General features: G+C 40.9%; 1 protein-coding gene across 3 annotated transcripts in view; it reads right to left on the minus strand.

Annotated features, from left to right (window-relative positions):
* The window catches only part of znf385d (zinc finger protein 385D), a 95,903-nt gene that overhangs the window by 68,241 nt on the left and 4,660 nt on the right, over positions 1-23,002 (minus strand). For 2 of the 3 annotated variants that reach the window (XM_014016392.1, XM_014016393.1), the window contains exon 2: positions 12,587-12,729. The exons of the other annotated variant lie outside the window; for it this stretch is intronic. In XM_014016392.1, the coding sequence (XP_013871846.1) occupies positions 12,587-12,729 (143 nt within the window). The remainder of the gene's footprint in view (positions 1-12,586; positions 12,730-23,002) is intronic. 3 annotated transcript variants of the gene reach the window in all.

A 23,002-nucleotide genomic window follows, 5' to 3' on the forward strand; every position in this document is an offset into this window, starting at 1 on the left:
TGCATGGCTTTGTAGGAGATAAGTGCGGGTGCTGGACCGGCCTGTCTGCAGTCCAGACCTCTCACTAAGTGAAAACATTTGTTACATCATGAAAATAAAACAAACCCAGCAAAGAAGAGCCAGGCCTGTCCAACAGACAGAGTCCAGAATGAGACACTATCCTTCTGGCTTTTTATCTCTGCTGGGAAAGTTTCAAAATCTCTATTTTCCAAAGCTCTAAATAAGCAGCGTCTCAAACAGGAACACTAGCAGCAGCAGACGGTTATGATCCTGGTTGAGCTCATTTTCTATGTTTTAAGGACCTGACTTTAAAGGATAATGTAACTTCATTAGGTTAATTTAATCCCACTTAAGTTGTAATGGCATCCTTAGAACCTGGAAGGGAGTATGCAAACCGCACTAATGTGCAGTAAAGTGCTTCAGCCCGGAGCGTCCTTACCTCACCCAGGCTGTGTCAGCATTACCATCATCTGTTTGTTCTCAAGAGACGCCTGAAATAAGAGAAGAAAGAACACCAGCAGCGTTTTCTAACAGGCTGAGGTTTACTCAGGTGCCTTTTCCCATCAGGTCTGTCAAACGACGAGGCGACAGCTTCAATTAACCTCACACGTCATAAAGCTTCAAAGCTTGTTTTTTTCTTATTTGTTTTAAAACAACAGGAACTTTTTATTAAATTTGAATCTAAAATGCGCCCCCGCAGCTACATTCTGACTTGAAATTCCAGAATGAGCAATAATCCCTGTTTTTAAGACGGGCAGCAAAAGATGTTTTCGTTATCGCCACATGGCAGCTCGGGCAAATCAGAAGCAGATTGTCCTCGTCTCCTGTTCCCGCTCCCTCCTCTCATCCTCGCCACATCTGCACCGAGGCCGTCTCCTGGTCCAAACCTGGGTCTCCGTCAATCAGCGCGCCGCGGCTGATAGGTCCCCGCTGGCTTTCGAAGCGGCGGGGAGCTGGCAGCTTTCCAGAGGGGGCGAAATATGTTCGTGGGAGAACACAAAGTTAAAAAGCCCAGGACCGCCACACTCCAGCAGGTGTGACTAGCTGGAAGGTAAACGTCTGGCGCTGCGGTGGTCTGGCTTTGATCGGCCGTTTGGTGAACTCGCACGCTTCCACACCCCCAGGAATCCAATCTCCAGAGTCCGTTAGATGTTTACGGGACCGGCATAAATCAAGAGGAGCGGCTGCGGAACAGAACTCGCTCCCTCACGCTTTGTTGTCCCGAAAATCTCATCAGGATTCGAAGAAAGATTCATCATCTGAGCAGGAAAAGACAAATAAAAGCTGCATTTTTCCTGCTCGTCTATTAGAGAACCTCTAAACGTCTGAACGTAGAAATTCAAATATGTCCTGAAGCAGAGAGTAAAAAACAGTTTTTATTTGAAACATGTTTATGTTTTAAGGTTACTTTTCTACTTTATTTAGGCTTTTATAATTGGTCGACAGGAAGTGTGTTAAAATTTAATAAAGCACTACAGCTGATTTATCGTTGGTGCAAAAAAGCCTCAATGGCTTCAGTGATTCAAGATGGCCGCCACAGACAAAAACGTCTGCAACTGATTTTACTGGAATCGAGCTAAAGCTAAAGTTTGTTTTGCTGGTAGATGAGATTGATCCATAACAGATAATCTGAGCACAAACCAGATAACAGAGGATCTATTTTAAAGTTTACCATAAAATGTTGGAGTCAGCTCTTTCTGTCTGTTAGTAAAATATTACCTGAGCTGCACGATATATCGTACGAGTATCGTCATTGCAATGTTTCGCTGCATTAAAAAATTTAAATAAAGACAAAAAGAAAAACAAGTTCTGAGTGAAAAGGGTGCAGAGTTAAGATAAAATAATCTTAGCATATCTGCTTTTTATTAAAAAAAAGAATAACTTCAAACGTACAACAAATTTAAGCTTGACAAAGACAAACAAAAACAGGGATCAAACATATAACGCATTATCTTGGGACTAAACCACTAAAACAAAAGTTATTGCACTAAACAGTCACACGTTAGAGCTTTTATTTTGACGGGTTGTTTTGTGTCAAAAAACACAAACTTTCATTTCGTTGTGAAAATTTAAAAGGAGCGTTTTTCCGTGACTTCTCCAGCTGTGCAGGAAGACGACAAGGACCTTAAAGAAAACGAGGAAGATGAGCAAAGATTGCAGAGAACTGGAGGAAGAGAGGTAAAATATGGTTAGCATTAATGCTAATATTAAATTTAATAATAAATCAGTCTAAAACATAAAAAGCAGTGGGCGATATGCAGTCTTCCTCCGAACATTTAGTTTTGTGTTTCCTGGTTTGAAAGGTCGTCTGAAAAATCTCTGGATGTTTAAACATTTTTGCATCTTTTCCCACCTCCTGCTGCGGCTTGCGTGTTGACTAACGAGCCGACAAACGAGCCGACAGGAAGGAAGTAGCTTCCTGGTTGCTGTTGATCTAGACTCGCCTCCAGCTGCGCGCCTGTTCTCCGTCGGCAGCGGGAATCAAACCGGCGGAGGTCAGACGAGCTCGCCTTTTAATGGTCAGCTTCTGCCTCGCTAAACGAACGTGGAGCGGTGACTCAGAGGTCGGGCGCCGGCACTCAGCCGGCTAACGTTGTTTACGCTTAAAATAAATTGAACTTTCACTCCAAACGCAACAAAAGAGCTCTCCGGCTGCACGGCTCGGCGTGTAGTGCTCTTTGTCAAAGAGCACATTTCCATTATGGCCGCCGACACTGACCCGGCGAGGGCGGGAGCGCGTGGCAGCGCACCGTCGCTGAGCGCGGGCCGGAGCGTCGCTGCGGCGGCACCACAAAGCAATCTCCTGATCTGAGCCCCGGATCGATGAATCACCGTCCTGATTACTCCATGGGGGGAAATGGAGTTTGTATTGTTTCTCTGAGACAAATGTAGGTTTCAGGTGAGATAGATCTTATTTCCAGGCCAGAAGAAAGACGACCCGCATGCACACACACACACACACACACACACACACACACGCGCGCGCTCAACAAGCCCTCTGTTAAACTGAAAACTACTTTTCCTCCTTTCACTTTTCTCTTTCATTACACTCCAGAAGCTCTCCCCTCACTCGCTTTCCTCCACTTTTCCTCTTCTTCTAAGGCGAGGTGGCAATTTCAACAAGTCTCCTGCGATCGAATCAGTCCAGAGCTGCAGAGCAATCTGAAAACTTCGTCAGGTCTTCACTTTGTGCCTCCAGAACCACAGGACGACTGCTCTTTCTTCAAACATTTACTACAATCAGATAAATCCCATGTGTAGAGCTTTATGTATGTGTGGAGATGACTCTCAGCTACTACCACACTCAGTTTGAACCCATTATCTTTAAAATGGACCCAGCTCCAGCTGCCTTTCTGTTCTCTAAAGTCACTTGGCTGTGGCAGACATCTTGATTGTATTAATTCCAAAAGTTAATCAGTTGTACACGTTCATCCAATGATAGCATCTGTGAAGTTTCATTAAAATCTAATCATCTGTTGATGAGATATTTTGCTAACAGACAGATCAATTCAACACCAAGAGTTAATGGTTTGATTTAAAAAAAAGTTTTGCTTGATCTATTGGTGCTTAAAGTACATGTTATGGATTAGTCTCATCTACTACCACACCAAATTTTAGCTGAATACTTTTAAAAATGACTGAATTGTTGCCATTTTTGTGTTTTGTAAAGTCACTCGGTTGTGGTGGCCATCTTGAAAGGTCTTGACTCCAAAAGTTAATCAGCTGTAGATATTAATCCAATGATAATATCTGTGAAATTTCATTAAAGGAATCCACGAGTAATTGTAACATTAAACTTTATTTGATAAACATATATTTTAACTGTAAAATAAAGACTGTAAAAATACTGTAGGCTGTTTAGTTTTGTAAATTTTTTAAAATATATTTTAACACGGATGGAGCCATTTTATTTACACGCAAAGCATTCTGGGTAAATGATGACGTGGATAGGGTCATCGGTGCAAGGCTGCTAGCGAGCTATATCCACCCTGAAGGTTAATCTTGGACAATATCTGATGATCGACTCTTAAATGAAACCAGAGAGCGTTGACAGAGAGGAGAAGGTAGAAATGACTCAGCCTGTAACTGAAAATATGGATGGAGGACAACAGAGCTGCTTCATGGAAGAAGAACCTCAGCTTAGCCTGTTAGCCTTCGCACTAGCCCTCATGCTATATTGCCTTATATGTATTAGCTGGGCGCTAGCGCGACAAACAAGCTAAACTGAGGTCCTCCATCCATATTTTCAGTTACAGGCTGAGTCATTTCTACCTTCTCCTCTCTGTCAACGCTCTCTGGTTTCATTTAAAAGAGTCGATCATCAGATATTGTCCAAGATTAACCTTCAGGGTGGATATAGCTCGCTAGCAGCCTCGGATCGATGACCTAGTTGATGTCATCAATTTCCCAGAATGCTTTGCGTGTAAATAAAATGACCCCATCTATGTAATATATTTTTAAATTTTTAGTTTAAAAATGATAAAAACTGAACGTCCTACAGTATTTTTACAGTCTTTATTTTACAGTTAAAGTATATGTTTATCATATAAAGTCTAATGTTACAACTAATCGGGGATCCCTTTAAAATCAAATCACTTGATCATGAAATATTTTGTTAACAGACAGCCAAATGGACATTGTTTAAACTTGGTCTCAATGTTTTGGCAGAATCTAGATGTTCAGCTCAGAGGTGGTGACAGGAGTTTTATGCGTACCAATACGCTCAGAATTAAACACTGATCAGACAGCACTAAATATAAATACTATTTCACATTTAAAGTATTATTTCTGGGCCGGGTAAGAGGTTAACAAGGGCCAGTTTTGGCCTGCAAGGCTTAAGTTTGATGTGTGTTTTTGAGGATCCATTTAAAACTAACCTGTACAGTTATATTGATGTTTTGAAGCTCAGATCCACTCAGAATCACTAAATATTAAACATTTTTCTCTCATTTCGCTCAAATCCAGACTGAATCTGAAACCGTTTTCTGCTGATCTCCTAAAGCTTCAGAGCTTCGTGTAGTGGGACAGAAATCTGTTCAGGAATAATCCCCAGCTGTGCTAATCTGTCCATCATTTCCTCTGACAGCTGAACCGAAGCCCCGCCCCCATCGTGACCCCTGTGATGTTTCCCCGACCCTCAAATCCACCAGCTGCCCTCCTACTTCCTGTTAGACCCGGTTCACACGGTCTGTGCGAGACATCAGACAGATTGTGGACGGCCTCTGCAGGGTCTTACGTTGTGGTGGGAGTCTGCGACCCACCTGCGGCCATCTTGGAGCTGAATCTAAACGTCAACGAGTCATTGATCCAATAATTAGGTTTTTAGAGTCTTGCTATAAATCACCCACTGGTTCATAGAGATAAAAAGAAAACAAACCTTTAATATAGTAAATTAGCACATGCGTGTAAATAAATCTTTACTTTTTTAAGTAAATTTTGCACAGCTTTTGTTGTGATGTCATCTTGCTAACGCTAGGAATGCTATTGCTGCTAACACTGCTAATGTTACTAAAGCTGCTGTAGACTGTATTTAAAATCTAATTTCAAAATTCAAAATGTGCTCATTGAAAAAACATAGATAGTACCAGACACTGGCCGCAGCTGCTAGTTTGATGTCTCGGAGGTCAGCATTAGCAGCATTAGCGGCCTTAGCATTAGTAGCATTAGCAGCATTAGCAGCCTTAGCATTAGCAGCATTAGCAACCTTAGCATTAGCAGCATTAGTGGCCTTAGCATTAGCAGCATTAGTGGCCTTAGCATTAGCAGCATTAGTGGCCTTAGCATTAGCAGCATTAGTGGCCTTAGCATTAGTAGCATTAGCGGCCTTAGCATTAGTAGCATTAGCAGCATTAGCAGCCTTAGCATTAACAGCATTAGTGGCCTTAGCATTAGCAGCATTAGCGGCCTTAGTATTAGCAGCATTAGTGGCCTTAGCATTACCAGCGTTAGCGGCACAAGCATTAGCAGCATTAGCAGCCTTAGCGTTAGCAGCATTAGCAACCTTAGTATTAGTGACCTCAGCATTAGCAGCATTAGCAACCTTAGCATTTACAATGTTATCAGCCTTAGCATTAGCAACATTAGCATCAGCAGCGTTAGTGGCCTTAGCATTAGCAGCATTAGTGGCCTCGTAAAGCCACAACTTTTAAGTTGATTTTTATGTTTAGGTAGAAAATTTAACATTTAAATTTAACATTAGAAGCACGTAAGAACAGTGAGCTTAACAACAATAAAATGCTCTCAAATACTCTCAAAATGAGATAAATAATGAAAATGTGTTCGTAACATTTTATTTTACGCTTGGTGCTCCACACGGACGTCATCTTGTGCCGTTCAACTTCTCAGCTGAAATGCAGCTGCCTGAGCAGAGTCCGTGGCTCCGAGCCACGTTTCCCTCCAACATTTTATGGTGTTCAGATGTCCCACCGGGGCACGAACGAGACACAGAGACAGAAAACAAACATCCCCTCTCTGCCTCCGCCTAAGGACTTCCTGACATTTGTCAGTCACTCATCCCAGAACAAGCTCCTGCAGACTCTGTCCCAACAACAGACTGCGCTCCTCTTCTCATTTCACGCAGGTGTGAACACGCTTCCACCTACTTCCACGTGTGAAAAATGCTTCTAAAGTTACGTATCCTGGCTCAGATCCTGTCCTCGCCGCTGCAGTGCTTTAATGGAAGAACCGCCATCATCGGCTCCAGGATCATAAGTTTTTTTTTATTATTTTTTTTTATTAAATAAGAGCAGAGTAAATGTTTATTGAGCCCCGGAGGCACGTAAGCAAATCTGATCTCATCTGAGCCGACGTATGCAGCGTCTGCCTTCAGAGGAGCTGCAGATGGAAACTGTAGCTCCGGTTTGATCCGTAAATCACAGAACCTGCTCGTCTCAGCCGAACAGCTGCGCGCTCTCTGCACACGATTACAGAACATCACAAATCTTCAGCGAAGCCACGTCGCACAAACGCACCCTGATCCGCTTCACGGGTTTTATTTCTGCGCTGCGCTCGCTCCAGGTTTTTAACATTTTTTATGACGATGCTTCAGATGTTTGGGAGCACTTTGGAAAAGTTACGAGCAGTTAATATGTTACCTGTCGCAGATAGACCTTTGGACGACCTCCGTTTGTAAAAACAGATAAATTCTGATCAGGTGGACGAGCCGACACAGATCGTACTGATGGTTCCAACAAAACATATGTTTTTAACCCTTCACTCTACAGGAAGTGAAAAAGGCTGCACAGGAAGTGCTACAGTTAGCTAACAACCATGAAAACAAACTGATGAAAATCTTTTTTCCCCTAATGTGTCCAGATTTGTTTAGTCCAATATCTCGTCCTTATTATTTGTGTTTGCATTTTTTATTCTTGTATTTTATTGATTTTTAAATATCGTGGTCAGGAGTGGTGATGACACATAGCATTTTGGCTAATTCTGGCATTAGAATAGAATAGAAGAATAGAAATAGCCTTTATTGTCCCGCAGCGGGGAAATTCAGGTGTCACAGCAGCATCAGTACAATGGTTCACACACTAGTTAATTTACAAACTATAGATAGTACACACAAAACAAAATTAACACTTACTAGCCATGATACAACTGCTAAAAATAAAAATAAAAATATAATATGAAGAATTGTGCAAGAATAGAAAAACAAAAAACGATGTTTTGTTTCAGAATCCAACATTCGGAATCAGAAGTTTCCTGTTTTGAGTGCAAAAACAATCCCAACAGACCAATAACTGTAAAGTGAAGTTTCACAACACAGACAAGAAACACAGATGTGCAATTACAGCAGAGTATAGTGCAAATGATTGTTTGGTTGAGTAATTACAATGAATAGCAACAGTCTAAAATTTAGACTGTATACGATGTTGCAGCAGCAGGTGTTTAAACACTTATTGTGATTTTTGTAAATACATTGTGAATTTTGGGCGTGGTGTTGGTTATAGAGTCTGACAGCAGCTGGGAGGAAGGATCTGCGATAACGCTCCTTTGTGCACCTCGGATGCAGCTTTATCTTATGAATCAACGTGTTTTATGAAAATAAAACAAATCAAATACTCAAATCTGTGAGGTCTTTCAGATCAGATATGTTTAAAAAACCTTTGGTTTCACCTTCAGTTTGATCAGAAATTAACTGTATTTATTCATCAACCAGAATATATGTATAAAAATAACCTTCATGTGTTTAAACTGCAGGTACCAAGACAAAAATAATAAAAAATTACTCCAAAAAACCTGAAATGCAGTGGCAGATACAGCTAACCCAAAATTTAGCTTTGCTAACCACTGACCTGAAACGTTAAACATTAGCTTTGCAAGCGCTAATCATCATTATTGGAAGCTAACGCTAACTGATAAGCGTTAACTCGAGGTCTGTCATTTAAATCTAGACGTGTGTGATATCCACAGAAACATTAAATGTTGGATAAAGTCTCATAAAAAACATTTTACATCTACCACACACAGTTAAAACCACAGAAGCTGAATCACAAAACGCTTAAGATGCTAACACACACATACACACACAAACACACACGGTGTATGACACAGACCTGCAGCACTGCATGAGGGGAGGGTTTTCTTTGTTTTCCACTAGCAGAACTAAATTTACCAGAAGCTAATTGGTCCGCTATGATTTACGAAGTTAGCAAAAAGGCTAATCTGCTAAATGGAAAGTTAGCTTTGCTGTTAGCGGATTAGCGTAACTGTGCCCACGGCTGCTGATGTGGGTCGACTGTGAACATTCTGTTTCACCAGAAACCTGTCTGAAGCTGCTGCACACCTGGAGAAGAAAAGGTTTCCAAACGAGGGTTCCTGCTCCCACAGGACCACGCTCTCGTGTCTAACATGTTCAAACTAATTCTCTCTTAAAAGTCTCCACGAGTCAGAAAACATACGTTTCTGTGAAAGCAAAGTGTGACTGCTGGCAGACAACTTAGGAACAAACTGGGATCAATTTGCACGAATGTTGCAACAAAAGTGCCTCTTTAACATGATTCCAGGTGAAAATCCACCTGTTTTTCTCTCAGATTTGTGTCTCAAACAGCTGCAGCTCATGTTGTGTCAGGTTATTTCTCCAAACTGAGGCCGTTGATTGAGTTACCTGCAGCAGGTAAGATGTTTATTGGGTTTTTATACAACTTGAAAAGATCTAAACTCTCTTCTTCGAATAAATTTCCATGATTTTATTTCCTACAACCTCTCTTTTTGCTCTGGAGCTCGTTAAGCTGATCTGAGCCTGACAGAAAGGAAACCTTCGTTTCACCCCAGAGACCAAACTGTTGAGCTTCTTTAAGCAGCTCCAACTCTCCAGGTTCAGATAAAAGTCAACGATCTGCTGGTGAAGAAGAACCCAGCAGCTGCAGGAAAAAAAGGGTTGCAGAGGTGATTTGCTCTCTGTTAATCTTAGTTTTCCAGCGTTTGGACTCTTCGCAGCGTAGTTCTCATTATCTGGAGTTAAATTCAGATCAGACGGGCCGAGCCGAGGCTTCCAGGTTTTCTGAACTTTCCCATGAAGCAGAAACAATCCGTCTTCCTGTGGTTTATCTGAGCTTCTCTCTGCGACGCCTCGACTCTTTTATCTGAGGATTTCATCCCACTCCGGACCAGCTGGCCTCCATATTTCTCCAACAGCTTATTTTTTTTTTAAATGGAGCGATCTGCTGAACTTAAAAGGAGATTTTTAGGCTTTTATCCATCATGGTTTTTTTTCCCAGGAGTCTTTGAATTTTCTTGATGACCTCACTTATTACCTTATGCTTTTAAAAAGAGAGGCGATTGATCCGTACAGGAAGTGCTGCACATCAGACGAGCGAGAGGCCAGATTTCACAAAAGTGTCTCCGTCTGTGGATCGTCTGCTCTATGTTCATATTCAGTTGTTAATTCTTGAATAATTAGATAGAAAATATTCAAAAACTTGGTAAACTGGATAAGTTTTGTTTGGTTCAAAGCAGATAAAGCCTGAAAATCCAACACAAATGTTCTTTACAGAAAAATGAAACATGCGTGAACTTGAACATGTTGAATTAAAAAAGAAAATCTCATCTCCTGCTTTAAGTTTTAAACTAAGATCATCTTAAGCTGATAAATCGCAGCTAAAACCGTTTTGGACATAACTCAAAATTAACTTTGTGTTAAATTTATTCAACAAACAAAACAAACGACATCATCAAACCTCAGCGATCACAGAGAACCAGACATGGCGTGAGAACACACAATGATACGATGATGAGAAGATGAGGGAAAATACTAAACCCAGACCAAAACAAACCGTTTTCTGCACAAAGTGTGAACGACTCTCAGCTACTACCACACCTCAACAAAAGGACTGGGTTCTGTGTCTGGGTTGGTTAGCTGCCATCTTAACCCGTTTATCAGCTTTAAACTCACTGCAGAACATTAGCTACAATCACGTGTCAAACTAAAAGCCTGCGGGCCAAATATGGCCTGGCACAGCTTTTATGTGGCCCACATAAGCTCCTTTGAAGGGCCTGTGACTTGCTTATCCTTCAAATACAAAAAGTCAAAGAAAACATTTATATTTAAGAAAATTAGCATTACATACACAATTTTACCCATTTTGTCTCATAACTGGCCTATTTTGTCTTGGATTTGGCTCAGCAAAGGGAAACAGGAAGTGACATCAAAGGGGAAATCTTTAAGAGAAGAAACTCTGGTCTTTGTTTATTGAAACAATCTTATTTAAACTCTTCTTGGACTCTAATAATGACTCAAAATAATCTAAAGAAACATCAGATTCTTCTCTAATTATTGTAGCATCGCTCTGTTCACTGTCAGACATTCCCCTTTGACATCACTTCCTGTTTCATCACATGAAAATATCTCAACAACTTTTCATCTCAATGATGTGAAATTTGTTTTGCAATACGTTGACAATGTTTTCTTTCCAAAAACGCATTCACATTTATTACAAAAATTTGATGCCACAGGCACTTTAAAGCCATAAACTACATCTCCCATAATTCATGTCATTTACCTTTGAAATGACGGCATCCCACCACTAGGTGGAGCTGCACGTGGTTTGAAAGTGGCTGGTGAAATTTGCTGCGTAAAATCTCCATTTCTATGCATTTTCACCTGCTACTTCTGCTGCAGCTCAGTTGTACTGAGAAGTGGGACTTTCCTATTTATATGTCGTAAATTTGAATAGGAACTAGTGGGAATTCCCTGTGGGAAAGTGGGAGAGTTCAGAATTCTACTCAACACAACTTAGCATGAGTCAAACTATTAATTTTACTTTTAATAGTTTTTCTGCTTTATTTACTTCACATTTATAGTTGTACACGTAGCACTTTTCAGTGTTTATAAGAGGAAGCGTTTAAATGCTGTTTCTATCCAGGAAATACCAGGTAGAGCTCAGTTTATTAGCAGGGCTTCATGTTTAGTCGAAGTTAAACACAACATTTCAAAGTTAATTACGACCATAACCCCGTAAGTGTCAATAAAATCCACCCACTGGTTCATTAGATATTTTGCTAACAGACAAAGAAACAAACATGCAAACAGTCAAAAACATAATTACCCATTTTTCAATAGCAAAAATTACATGCTTTAACTTTTTTAAAATTAGTTTTTCACACATTTCTCATGATTTTTGTACGTTTTAACTGTGTTCATGTGAAAAAAATGTAACTTCACGTTTTATAACTTTTTTAACATTGATTTAAAACATCACTGTAAAACTCCAAGATGACAAAATATTGATGTTTTGAAGTAAAAACTGCTTAAATAGGGTTAAGAGAGAGAAAATAAATGTTAAGGCTGCAGCCAGTGGCTCATTATGATCACCATGGTACTCAAACAACCAGTCAATGAAAACCCACAAGTTTTCCTGACAGAAACGTCCGTTTGTCACAAAGTTTCTGAAACATTTAATGTCAAACTTAAAGAGGAGTTAAAGAGAGACTTCACTTCCTGTTTCCAGGTGAAGCTCCTCACCTCAGACACAATGAAAGAGTTTAGATGTGAAACCTGCTCTCTGGGGACGTTTGACAGGAAGCTACAGTAAATGTCACGAAGCCGACTGATGTGAAAACTGTAACAGGAGAGCGAAAGTTTGAGTTTATCTGTAAAAGTTTTATAAAGTTCAGGCAGCTGAGAGCGCCGTGACATCATCGCGCTCTGATCATCATAAAACTTAAAACCACGATTGTTTAAAAGCCGTTAAAGTCCAACAGTTTGTGACTCGTTCAAACACGAGGAGCTGTTTCTGCTGAACTCTGTCTGAGCTGCAGAGATCCACAGCTTTTCTCACATTCAGACTCTGCCCAGAAAGATACCTGGTTGGGATTTGATCCGGCAACCTTCTCGCAAAGAGGCGACAGCTCTACCAACTGAACCATCTTTTCTCTCTCGTTTGCTTTTGTCAATGCTTTGGTACCAAAACCCCTCAGCAGCCCCCTTCACCAGCACAGCTGAGGAAAGCTTGTGGCCTCGAGGTGGGAACGACAGCTTGGATAAAAACAGCAAACGTGTCACTTCCAACACTCCTCAAGGTCAGGAGCACAAAAAGCACAACGCTGTTGTGTGCTTTACTCAGAGCTGAACGCTGAGACTCACTGCGTTGAATCCTGGGAAGAGGCTGATGGCAGAGGCTGCGTCCAATGGGATCGGGAGGAACTGCTTCACGCCCATGGAGGTCTGGACCGCAGGCAGGGTTGGACGCACCAGAGCGGGCAGGAGGCCATTTTGACATGTGTTACCTGGAGGGAGGGGGGAGCGAAAGACAACGTGAGGAAGAGGAGACACCAGACGGACCAGAATCCTCACTGAGTCCGTGTCGTCGTCATCATCATCATCGCCCCCCTCGAGTCTTATTAGTCATCATTCCTGCTGTTTAACACCTGAGCCACCAAAATCTGCAGAGTCAGCACCACCTCTCCCTGTAGAGCTCAGAGCACAAAGTCATTTAAATTTAATTTATGACTTTTTATTTTTAGACATTTGGGAACTAATGGCGTGGAAATACAGGTTTAGTGGTTTCAGTCACCGAAGGTGGGAAGATTTTAGATCGTTTTATGTCAAAGTAAATATAATTTCGCAAAAAAATCTTTAAATGTTTCCAAGTTTTAATACAAAACAATCCATATTTTTATATATTTCTGAGGACACTGCGTTTAATTAAAGCTTTACCAACAAAGATGATAAAAAGTCAAACGCAACAAAAAAAAAATCTGCAGGTAGATGATGACGGCCAGTTAAATGGTGAGTGCAGGGACGTGTGAGAGGTTTGCATTTTGTTACAAACGCTTCATGATAAGCAACGTGTGAGAGCTGGCCGGGGCATTCATGTAAATAACGTGACCATAATTCATTAGTGCTAGGAAGTCTGCACACACGAGATCTTTGCAAGTCACAACAGGGAATTGGGAAATATTTCTTTAAAATATCCAAGTTTAGGTTCAGTTCTAAAATAGGGTCAATGTGATATCTGAAGGAGAGCTTTGATCGACAACACTGAGATATTTATACGTCCCTACAAACTACATAGATAAAACATTAAGACCTAACAGGAGGTATAGGTTGTGGGACTTTTTTTCTAACATCTTTGTTTTGTCTGCATTGAGAATGAGTTTAAGTTTAAATAATTCTAATTAGATGGAGTCAAATACAGACTGCAGACACTCAACCAATGATAATGACTTTTCATAACAATAGATGAAGATGTCGTCAGTGTATAATTGCATACTGACCTCTGTACCTAACATTGTTGAAATAAATTGAAAACCGTAAAGGACCCAGAATGGAACCTTGTGGGACACCTTTCATAATTAGATCACTGTGTTGTGCACTGTTGACATCCAGACAGATAATTTAAAAAACTGACCTATTATTACTGTCACGCCAGAGTTTAAGCTCAAAATGTTAGCTATGAGCATTAGCATGATTTGTCCATTAGGTAATGGGATATTTTACTAACAGATGCACCGGGTGACTGAAGCTATAACTGGAAATGTTGGATATAAACTTTTAAATGTGAAATAATGCCGCATATGTTTGTCTGGTAAGTAATATAATAGTTAATATAATTATACACAAATAAAAACACATCAACAATCTATAAAAAAATGCTGAGACACATGTCAAACATTAGGACTGATCAAAATGGTATAAAAGTTCAATCTTTTTTAGTTTTCCTGTTTTGTGGAAGCAGAAGAAAGGATCAGGACTGAAGCCGAGGCGGCAGGAGTAACACTCCGTCTCACAGCTTGTAAACACTTCCTGCAGTCGGCTCATTTTCCCCTCACAGTTCAGTTTTTTTCACACAGATCTGAGCTCCTCTCTGGTCCTGGGAGTTTTAATGATGAGTTAAGAGGAGGCCCTCGGGGCGAAACACTGAAAGCTTCAGGGTTATTAATTTGTTGTAAAAACTGGGCTTTTTAAAATATTTTCATCATAGTTTTGTACTTAGATTTTACATTTTTTTGGTATTTAATTCGATCTCTTCTCTCATATCTTTGAAGCACGATCAATACGGTGGTCCGAGAGTTTCTGCAGAACTCCAAGTCAAATATTAATTGGCAAACCTCTGACGCTGAACTTTCTGCGGGGAGATGTGTGATAGATTTTTTTAACGATGATTTATTTGTGAAGATTACAGCTGCAGACAAACGAACAGATCGCCTCAGAGTTTGATCTGTTTTCTTCTGCTTTTAAGGGAAATTCAAGCAGGAATGATCCAGTTCAGTATGATGAGAGGCTACAGTTTGAGATATGAAACAAGACGTGTTGTTTAATATGAGATGTTACGTCATAAATACAGTTTGACTTTTTAAGATTCATTTTGATACCAAACTTCTGAAAAATATGTCTGAATACTGATTTTTATCAAATTCTATTAATTCATCCATCATCCCTGCATCCATCCATCTATCCAACCCTTCATCCATCCATCCATCCATCTATCCATCCAACCCTTCATTTGTCCATCCATCCCTCTATCTAACCGTCCATCCATCCATCCATTCATCCATCCATCCATCCATCTAACCATCCATCCAACCCTTCATCCATCCATCCATCATCCATCCATCCATCATCCATCCATCCCTTCTTCCCTCAATCTAACCATCCATCCCTCATCTAACATCCATCCCTCCAACCATTCATCCATTCATCCATCCAACTATCCCTCCTTCCCTCCATCTAACCATTCATTCATCCATCCATCTCTACCATCCAACCATCCATCCCTCATATAACCATCCATCCATCAGCTAACCCTCCATCAATCCCTCCATCTAACCATGCATCCATCTATCCACCCAACTATCCATCCATCCTTCCATCCATCCATCCCTCCTTCCCTCAATCTAACCATCCATCCCTCCATCTAACCATCCATCCCTCCAACCATTCATCCAACTATCCCTCCTTCCCTCCATCTAACCATCTATCCATCCGTCCATCCATCATCTAACCATCCATCCATCCCTCCATCTAACCATCCATCCATCCATCCATCCATCCATCTAACCATCCATCCATCCATCCATCCATCTAACCATCCATTCATCCATCCTTCATCTAACCATCCATCCATCCAACCATCCATCCATTCCTCCATCTAACCATCTATCCCTCCATCCATCTAATCATTCATCTGTCAATCCTTTAAGTTGTATGTCAGTCCAACCATTCAATTATCTTTAGAGTTAACCTTACTGCAGATGTCTAAATCCTATTTTTATCACATTTTTATGAGAATTTCTTGACATCGTTTAAAAGAGGAAAGCTTAAACCGTATAAAGATAAAGGGATTTTCCAGCTGAAACATCTGAAACATTTAAGGTTTTTCTGCTCAAAATCATTTAATTGTTGGTATTGCGCAGAAAAATGCTTAAGAACATTCTTTAGATTTATATTTCATATATTTCCTTCAAGTAACTCAGAGATAAAATATTTAGTCATCATAGTTTGGCAAAACTTCAGCTGGTTATTTCTCACTACTTCTTCGGTTTGATGTAACGGGTCACAGATGGTTCAGGTTCGGCTTTGGTGGTTTGACCACAAGAAATGCCTCCATGAAAATAAGACACTGCTTGAGTGAGTAACAGCATATGACACTATCAGATGACATAATTGGAAACATACACAACTCAAACCCAGTCATTTTGACAGATTTGAAGATAAAACTGAATGATGAGAGTTTCACAGCAACAAATCTTATGAAGTTTTGTTCTTTAGTTCTAACCCAAAATTGCTTTATGTCTAACTTGAAAGACTGAAACGACAATTACAAAATGACTTTAAGACATTTGAACACCAACATTTTTAAATTTCTTTTTAGTTTTTATTCTTATAAAATCTGTTTTTGTTTAAAACTCTGTCATTTTGTGGCTGCAAACCTGTAGATTTACTGATCCCAATCAGAGGTAATCCCAATCAGAGGTAAACATTTTAACAAGGAACAGGTATAAATAAATAAATAAATAAACAAACAAATAAATAAATAAATACAACAGGTGCTTTTCTCCTTAAAGTCGTCACCACAATCAGCCGACGTATTAAAAGCTGCTCAGAGCGTCTCAGAGACCCAACCTGTGAATCTGTAGGAAAAATAAAAGTAAGTTTTATTGTCAAGTGAGAGCGCCACACCAGCAGAAAGCTTTCCTAATCACCAGGCCTGGTTTCAACAAAAAAATAAAAACTGTTTCTGCTTTCCAAAACATTAGGAATTAAAGAAGCTGTAATGAGAACTAGAGAGACGTTTTTTTTAACTTTCCCTGTGTGAAACAGAGGATCCAACAGACTCTGAAGTTCTGGCATCAAACTGCTGTCATAAGACAAATAAAACTGATGTTTGCCACGTTTCAGTCCCCAGGCCGCGGTTAGGGCTACATAAAAAAGCTAAAGTCATAAAAACAAGCAGAGAATTGGGAGAAACCACAATCTGAGGTTGGTCTCTCTCTCCATCTCTCTGTCTCTCTCTCACTCCATTTTGTTGCCATCTGTTGAGAGAAGGTGCCGACTTTCATGTGTCCCTGTGCCGAGTCCTGCAGGGATCATCCAAGCATGTTGCCATCGCTCCACATGGCGGCCTGACGTCAACCATCAGGCTCACCTCATGTTCCTGACAGCCAAACCCACCGTTCATCAACAGTCAGCTCAATCCTATTGTCCATCTACCACCTCAATTCCATCATCCATCTACAACCACCTCAATGCCATCATCCATCTACAACCACCTCAATCTCATCATCCATCTACAACCACCACAATCCCATCATCCATCTACAACCACCTCAGTCTCATCATCCATATACAATCACCTCTATCCCATTATCCATCTACAACCACTTCAAACCCATGATCTATCTACAACAATCTGAATTCCATCATCCACCTGCTGAATCCCATCATCCATCTACAACCAACTCAATTCCATCACCCATTTACAACCAGCTCAATCCCATCATCCATCTAAAACCAGCACAATCCCATCATCTATCTACAACTAGCTCAATTCCATCATCCATTTACAACCAGCTCAATCCCATCATCCACTACCTTAATCTCATTGTCCATCTACAACCACCTCAGTTTCATCATCCATCTACAACAACCTCAATCCCATCATCCACCACTTCAATCTCATTGTCCATCTACAACCACCTCAATCCCATCCTCCACCAGCTCAGTCCTATCATCCATCTACAAGCATCTCAACCCCATTGTCCATCTACAACCNAACCACCTCAATCCCATCCTCCACCAGCTCAGTCCTATCATCCATCTACAAGCATCTCAACCCCATTGTCCATCTACAACCACCTCAATCCCATCACCCATCTACAACCAGCTGAATTCCATCATCCACCTGCTCAATCCCATCATCCATCTGCAACCAGCTCAATTCCATTGTCCATGTACAACCAGCTCAATCCCATTTGTCCATCTACAACCACCTCAATCCCATCATTCACCACCTTAATCTCATTGTCCATCTACAACCACCTCAATCCCATCATTCACCACCTTAATCTCATTGTCCATCTACAACCACCTCAATCCCATCATCCATCTACAACCAGCACAATCCCATCATCTATCTGCAACCAGCTCAATTCCATCATCCATCTACAACTAGCTCAATTCCATCATCCATTTACAACCAGCTCAATCCCATCATTCACCACCTTAATCTCATTGTCCATCTACAACCACCTCAATCCCATCATCCATCTACAACCAGCTCAATTCCATCATCCACCACTTCAATCTCATTGTCCATCTACAACCACCTCAAACCCATCCTCCACCAGCTCAGTCCTATCGTCCATCTACAACCACCTCAACCCCATTGTCCATCTACAATCACCTCAATCTGACCATCTGTCCACAACCGGCTCAGTCCCACCGTCTGTCCACAAATAGCTCAATCCCACCGTCTGTCCACAACAGCCTAATCCCACCATCCATCCACAACCAGCTTAATCCCACTGGCCATCTACAACTAGCTTAATCCCACCGTACATCTACAACCAGCCTAATCCCACCGGGGTTGATGGGAGAAGTTCATTGGTGGTGAACCAGTTTGTGAATTTGTTTGGCTAGCAGATAAAATCTGACATTATGTTGAGGTCTGGGAGCTTTCAGCTGCTCTGGAACTGATTTGTTCCGGCGGCGAACAGGACAGCAGAATTTTACTCCTCTCACTCACTCCATCACAAACAGAGATGCAACATGAAGTCTGGATTATGCACTCTTAGTCCAGACTCAGTTCTCAGTTAACAAGGTGGCCCAGACCTCTCTTTCCACAACCACCTCTTCAAGCTCTTCTGGGAGAAATCCATGGTTTTTCCAGTCCAGCAGAGAGACATCGTGTCTTTGAATTCAGCTTAAAACTTCAGGAGACAGGCGATAGTCATTTCTTAAAGAAAACGTTTCTAAACGTGTGGTTGTGGAGAAAATGAAGTTCTCTGACATGTTTCTATAAATATGAAGGACCTTTCATCGATTGTTTCACAGCTTAGTGAAAAAAATTGTTTCTGCGTTGTGATGCAAGTGTTTTATAAAAGCAAAACCTTGACACGATGATGCTTCCAGCTTAATGTTTCACATCTCGATGGTGGATACAATCCAGACGTGTACATCGGATGTTCTCTGCCTTCATATATCTGCTGTGGGTTTGTGGATCATTGTACTCGTTTGGAGGTACTGCATATTTTAGTTGCTTTTGCATCTTTCTTACCCCTAATTTACACTAGATGCAGCTCTGCTCTGTTGCGATCCACCAAAATTAGATTCAATCCTGTTTTTGCCGGACGCCAGAGCTCCTCCAGAGTCAATCTATAAAAATAACATCGCACCAATAAGAAAAGGAACAAACACAACATCCGTATTTTGAAAATACTGGATTATTGCGCAATCTCCTTCCTGCACATGCAGCTGTGGTCGCACCACAGCGCCACGGAGCAGAGTCGCATCGGGTTTCTCCTGCTGCCTCTCATATTCAGCTCACCTGTTACTCATCCACACATCAGCCTTGCAGTTTTTATGGCCCTTGGCCCACTATTATACAGAATTTTTTACTCAAAATAATCTGAAATAATCTTATAAAAGCAGAGTTTTACTGTACATAAACAGATCACAAGGTTTTCTGCTTTTAAATTTCAGACGTTTCTGCACCTGTTTGTTGTTTTAATTGACTATAACCCTTTGTTTTTTTTTTTATTTTCTGTGTCCGAGTCACAAACAGGTTCAGGAGGGAAACCCTCTCCAGTGATCCTCCAGCATAAAAACAAATAAAAAACATGCAGCTTGGATATTTCTGAGACAAAACATTTCAGACATAATGAACTGTTTCTGTCGGACCTGTGTAGTTTTGAAAAGCAGAACATTTTCCCAGCCGACTGTCAGATTCTACTGCAGCGTAGAAGAGATACAAAACCACAAACTTTTGCTCCGAAACCAAAAAGCCCCGAGAGAATCGTTAATTTTTAACCCTGTTTAACCCCGCGCTCTGCAGAAAGACAAACAGTTTGTGGGGCGGAGGGCGAACATGTAGTCGAGCGTAGCCAACATGCTGAAACACACGAGCACATTCCTGCAGCCTTCCCTAACACCGAACATCTGTCACCGCTGGAAGACCAGCAGCAAATCAAAACCAGAACAGGAAGACGAGTCTTTTAAAAACTAACCTTTGACCTCGAGACCCGAGCGCCGGACTGAGCCGGGACCGGTCCGACCCTCAGCTCAGATAAACACAGATGAGTCAGATATTGGTTAATATCCGGGGTTCAGAACCAACACGAGCTCCGGCTCCGTCGCCTGCTTTGCATCGGCTGTCACTCAGGACAGTTACCGGGTTCTGAAAAGGTCCGCGGGTCGCCGTCATTAAAATAAAGAGCAGGCGAGCGCTGGAGCTGCCTGTAAATTTATCTCCTCAGCTCAGACTTCGTGTCTGTTTTTTCCCTGTCAGGAGCTTTTATTCTAAATGTGATTAAAATGAAGGTAATGGAGGCGAAACAAACAAAGTAAAGGTCAACAGAATAATAAGTCTGTTTGTATTTTATCCTCCCGACAATCACGCCACGCTTAATTACACGCCGACGGTTTCCTTCGAGCTGAATGGAGACGTCACTGTCAGGTAACCATGTCGGCTGTGTAGCAGCTAAATGTGAGGCTGAGATCGTTAAAGGTTTGTCTTTGTCTACATTTTAAACACAACTCTGTCTCTGAGTTTATTTATGCATGATGTTCAACAAATCTTAGACATAAACACTTATAAATAACATTCTGGGATTTTATCACACTCCAATTATAACTCACATTCATGGTGGCACTCGTCTGTTTCATGATAGCCACCACAGCGAATCGAACTGAGCCAACACAGAAGTGGATAAAACTAGCTAAAATTTGAAATTTGCAGCTGAAAACTGTCTTCAAACTAACTGATCATGTGAGATTTGTTTTTAAAACCTTGCCTTGAATGATTAGTCAACTCAGCCTGCTTGTTAGCAAAACATCTGGTGGACCGCTGGATAGAATAAATGAAACAATCTGAAAGAAACCCCTGGAGCTACAGCTGATTGACTTAGCCAACATGGTTCAAGATTTCACTTAATCTCTAGCTTTCATGTTAGCCACAGAGTTAATAAATATAACGTTAGCTCCTGAGCTAAAACATTTATGGGTTAGCATCAGAACTAACAAATATAGTGTTAGCTCCCAAGCTAATATGGTATGAGCATCAGAGCTAATAAATATAGCATTAGCTCCTTAGCTAATACCCAAAAAGTGTTATCTCTTGAGCTAATAAATATAGCTTTAGCTCCTGAGCTAATGCATAAGATTTTAGCTCTGGAGCTAATAAATATAGCATTAGCCCCTAGCTAATACATTTATGGCATTTGGTCCAGAGCTAACAAATATAGCATTAGCTCCTGAGCTAATAAATATGATGTCAGCTCCTAAGCTAATATATATGCCATTAGCATCAGAGCTAATAAATATAGTGTTAGCTCCCAAGCTAATATATATATGCTATTAGCATCAGAGCTAATAAATATAGTGTTAGCTCCCAANTATAGTGTTAGCTCCCAAGCTAATATATATATGCTATTAGCATCAGAGCTAATAAATATAGTGTTAGCTCCCAAGCTAATATATATATGCTATTAACATCAGAGCTAATAAATATAGCATTAGCTCCAGAGTTAACAAATATAGCATTAGGTCATGAGCTACTAAATATGTTAGCTCCTGAGCTAATACATTTATGCCATTAGCATCAGAGCTATTATATATAGCATTAACTCATGAGCTAATACATTTATGGCTTTAGCTCATAATGTGGCATTACCTCTTGAGCTAATATATTTATGACATTAGCTCAACTTTGATCATTTTAATCAGCATATTATGCAGAACATAGAAACTAATACAAAATATAAATACAATTTTACAAATAGGAGCTTTTTAGTCTTAACTTTGCGTTTTAGTCTCAACTGTAACCATCAACATCCCCAGAATGCATTGACCTACTTCAGTAGAAAACGTAATAAACATGGATAATTTTTAAAGGAATTATGTTTTCTGGTTTCAAAAATATCTTTTAGTAGAATAGAGAAATAACTACATATTAAGACCAACAGCAGCTAGTCTGAAATCCCTTTAAACACATTATTTGACATGACAGCTAACAACCTCAGCTGTGTTTTTGCATAAAAAAACAAACCCAGACAATCCCCTTTCCAAAAGCAAACCGTCATTACGTGAAGACAAAGAGTCGTATTTCCCTCAGGAGGCGGAGGAGATGAGAATCAAACTGTAAGGAAGGTGAATTTTTCAATTACGTCTCCCAGATTGAGTCAGAACTCGCAGGCAGAGCAGTTCTGTGTAAACATCACGCGGCTCTGACTCCTTCATCCGGCTTCAGGGTCTGTTTTATTAAAACCAAACTCTAATGAATCAAATTAAGCAGAAACGAGCCGACACACTTCCACCGTTTGAGACTCTGAGACGTGAAAGCTGCTCCTCTGCTGGCCTTTGGCTCCTCTTCCTCTCTGAGACGTTTAACGATGCGTCACAAACAGCTGACCTGGACAGGATGTTTTCTAGGCCACCTCAGACTCACACCGTCCCGCCGTCCTTTCTGATGCCCTTCCTGAAGGATTCTGGGTTTCCTCCTGCGGCGGTACGTTGAGAGAGCAGGAGAGTAAAAGTGATGTCTGGAGGACGCTGACTGGCATTAATAATTAATCATTTGAGCTCGCTCTCCTCCTCCTTCTCGTGCCGTCCTGAACCTGGCGGCTCTTTGGATAACATCTGTCTGGAGAGTCTGAGAGTCCGCTCGAGCAGAAGAAGCTCATAATAAAAAGAATGCTTTCTCGCAGCACATCCATCTCCCTTCAGCAAATACAAATCCAATTATTAGATAAATCTGAATTTAGCGGCAGCTCGTTGGTATGCGCGTGACGTTCCAGATGTGATTAACGCTTCCTGTGTTTCGCTGATTGTGTTCGCTGACCC

The sequence above is a fragment of the Austrofundulus limnaeus genome, unplaced genomic scaffold (genome assembly GCF_001266775.1).
Source record: "Austrofundulus limnaeus strain Quisiro unplaced genomic scaffold, Austrofundulus_limnaeus-1.0 Scaffold144, whole genome shotgun sequence".
Lineage (NCBI taxonomy): Eukaryota > Metazoa > Chordata > Actinopteri > Cyprinodontiformes > Rivulidae > Austrofundulus > Austrofundulus limnaeus.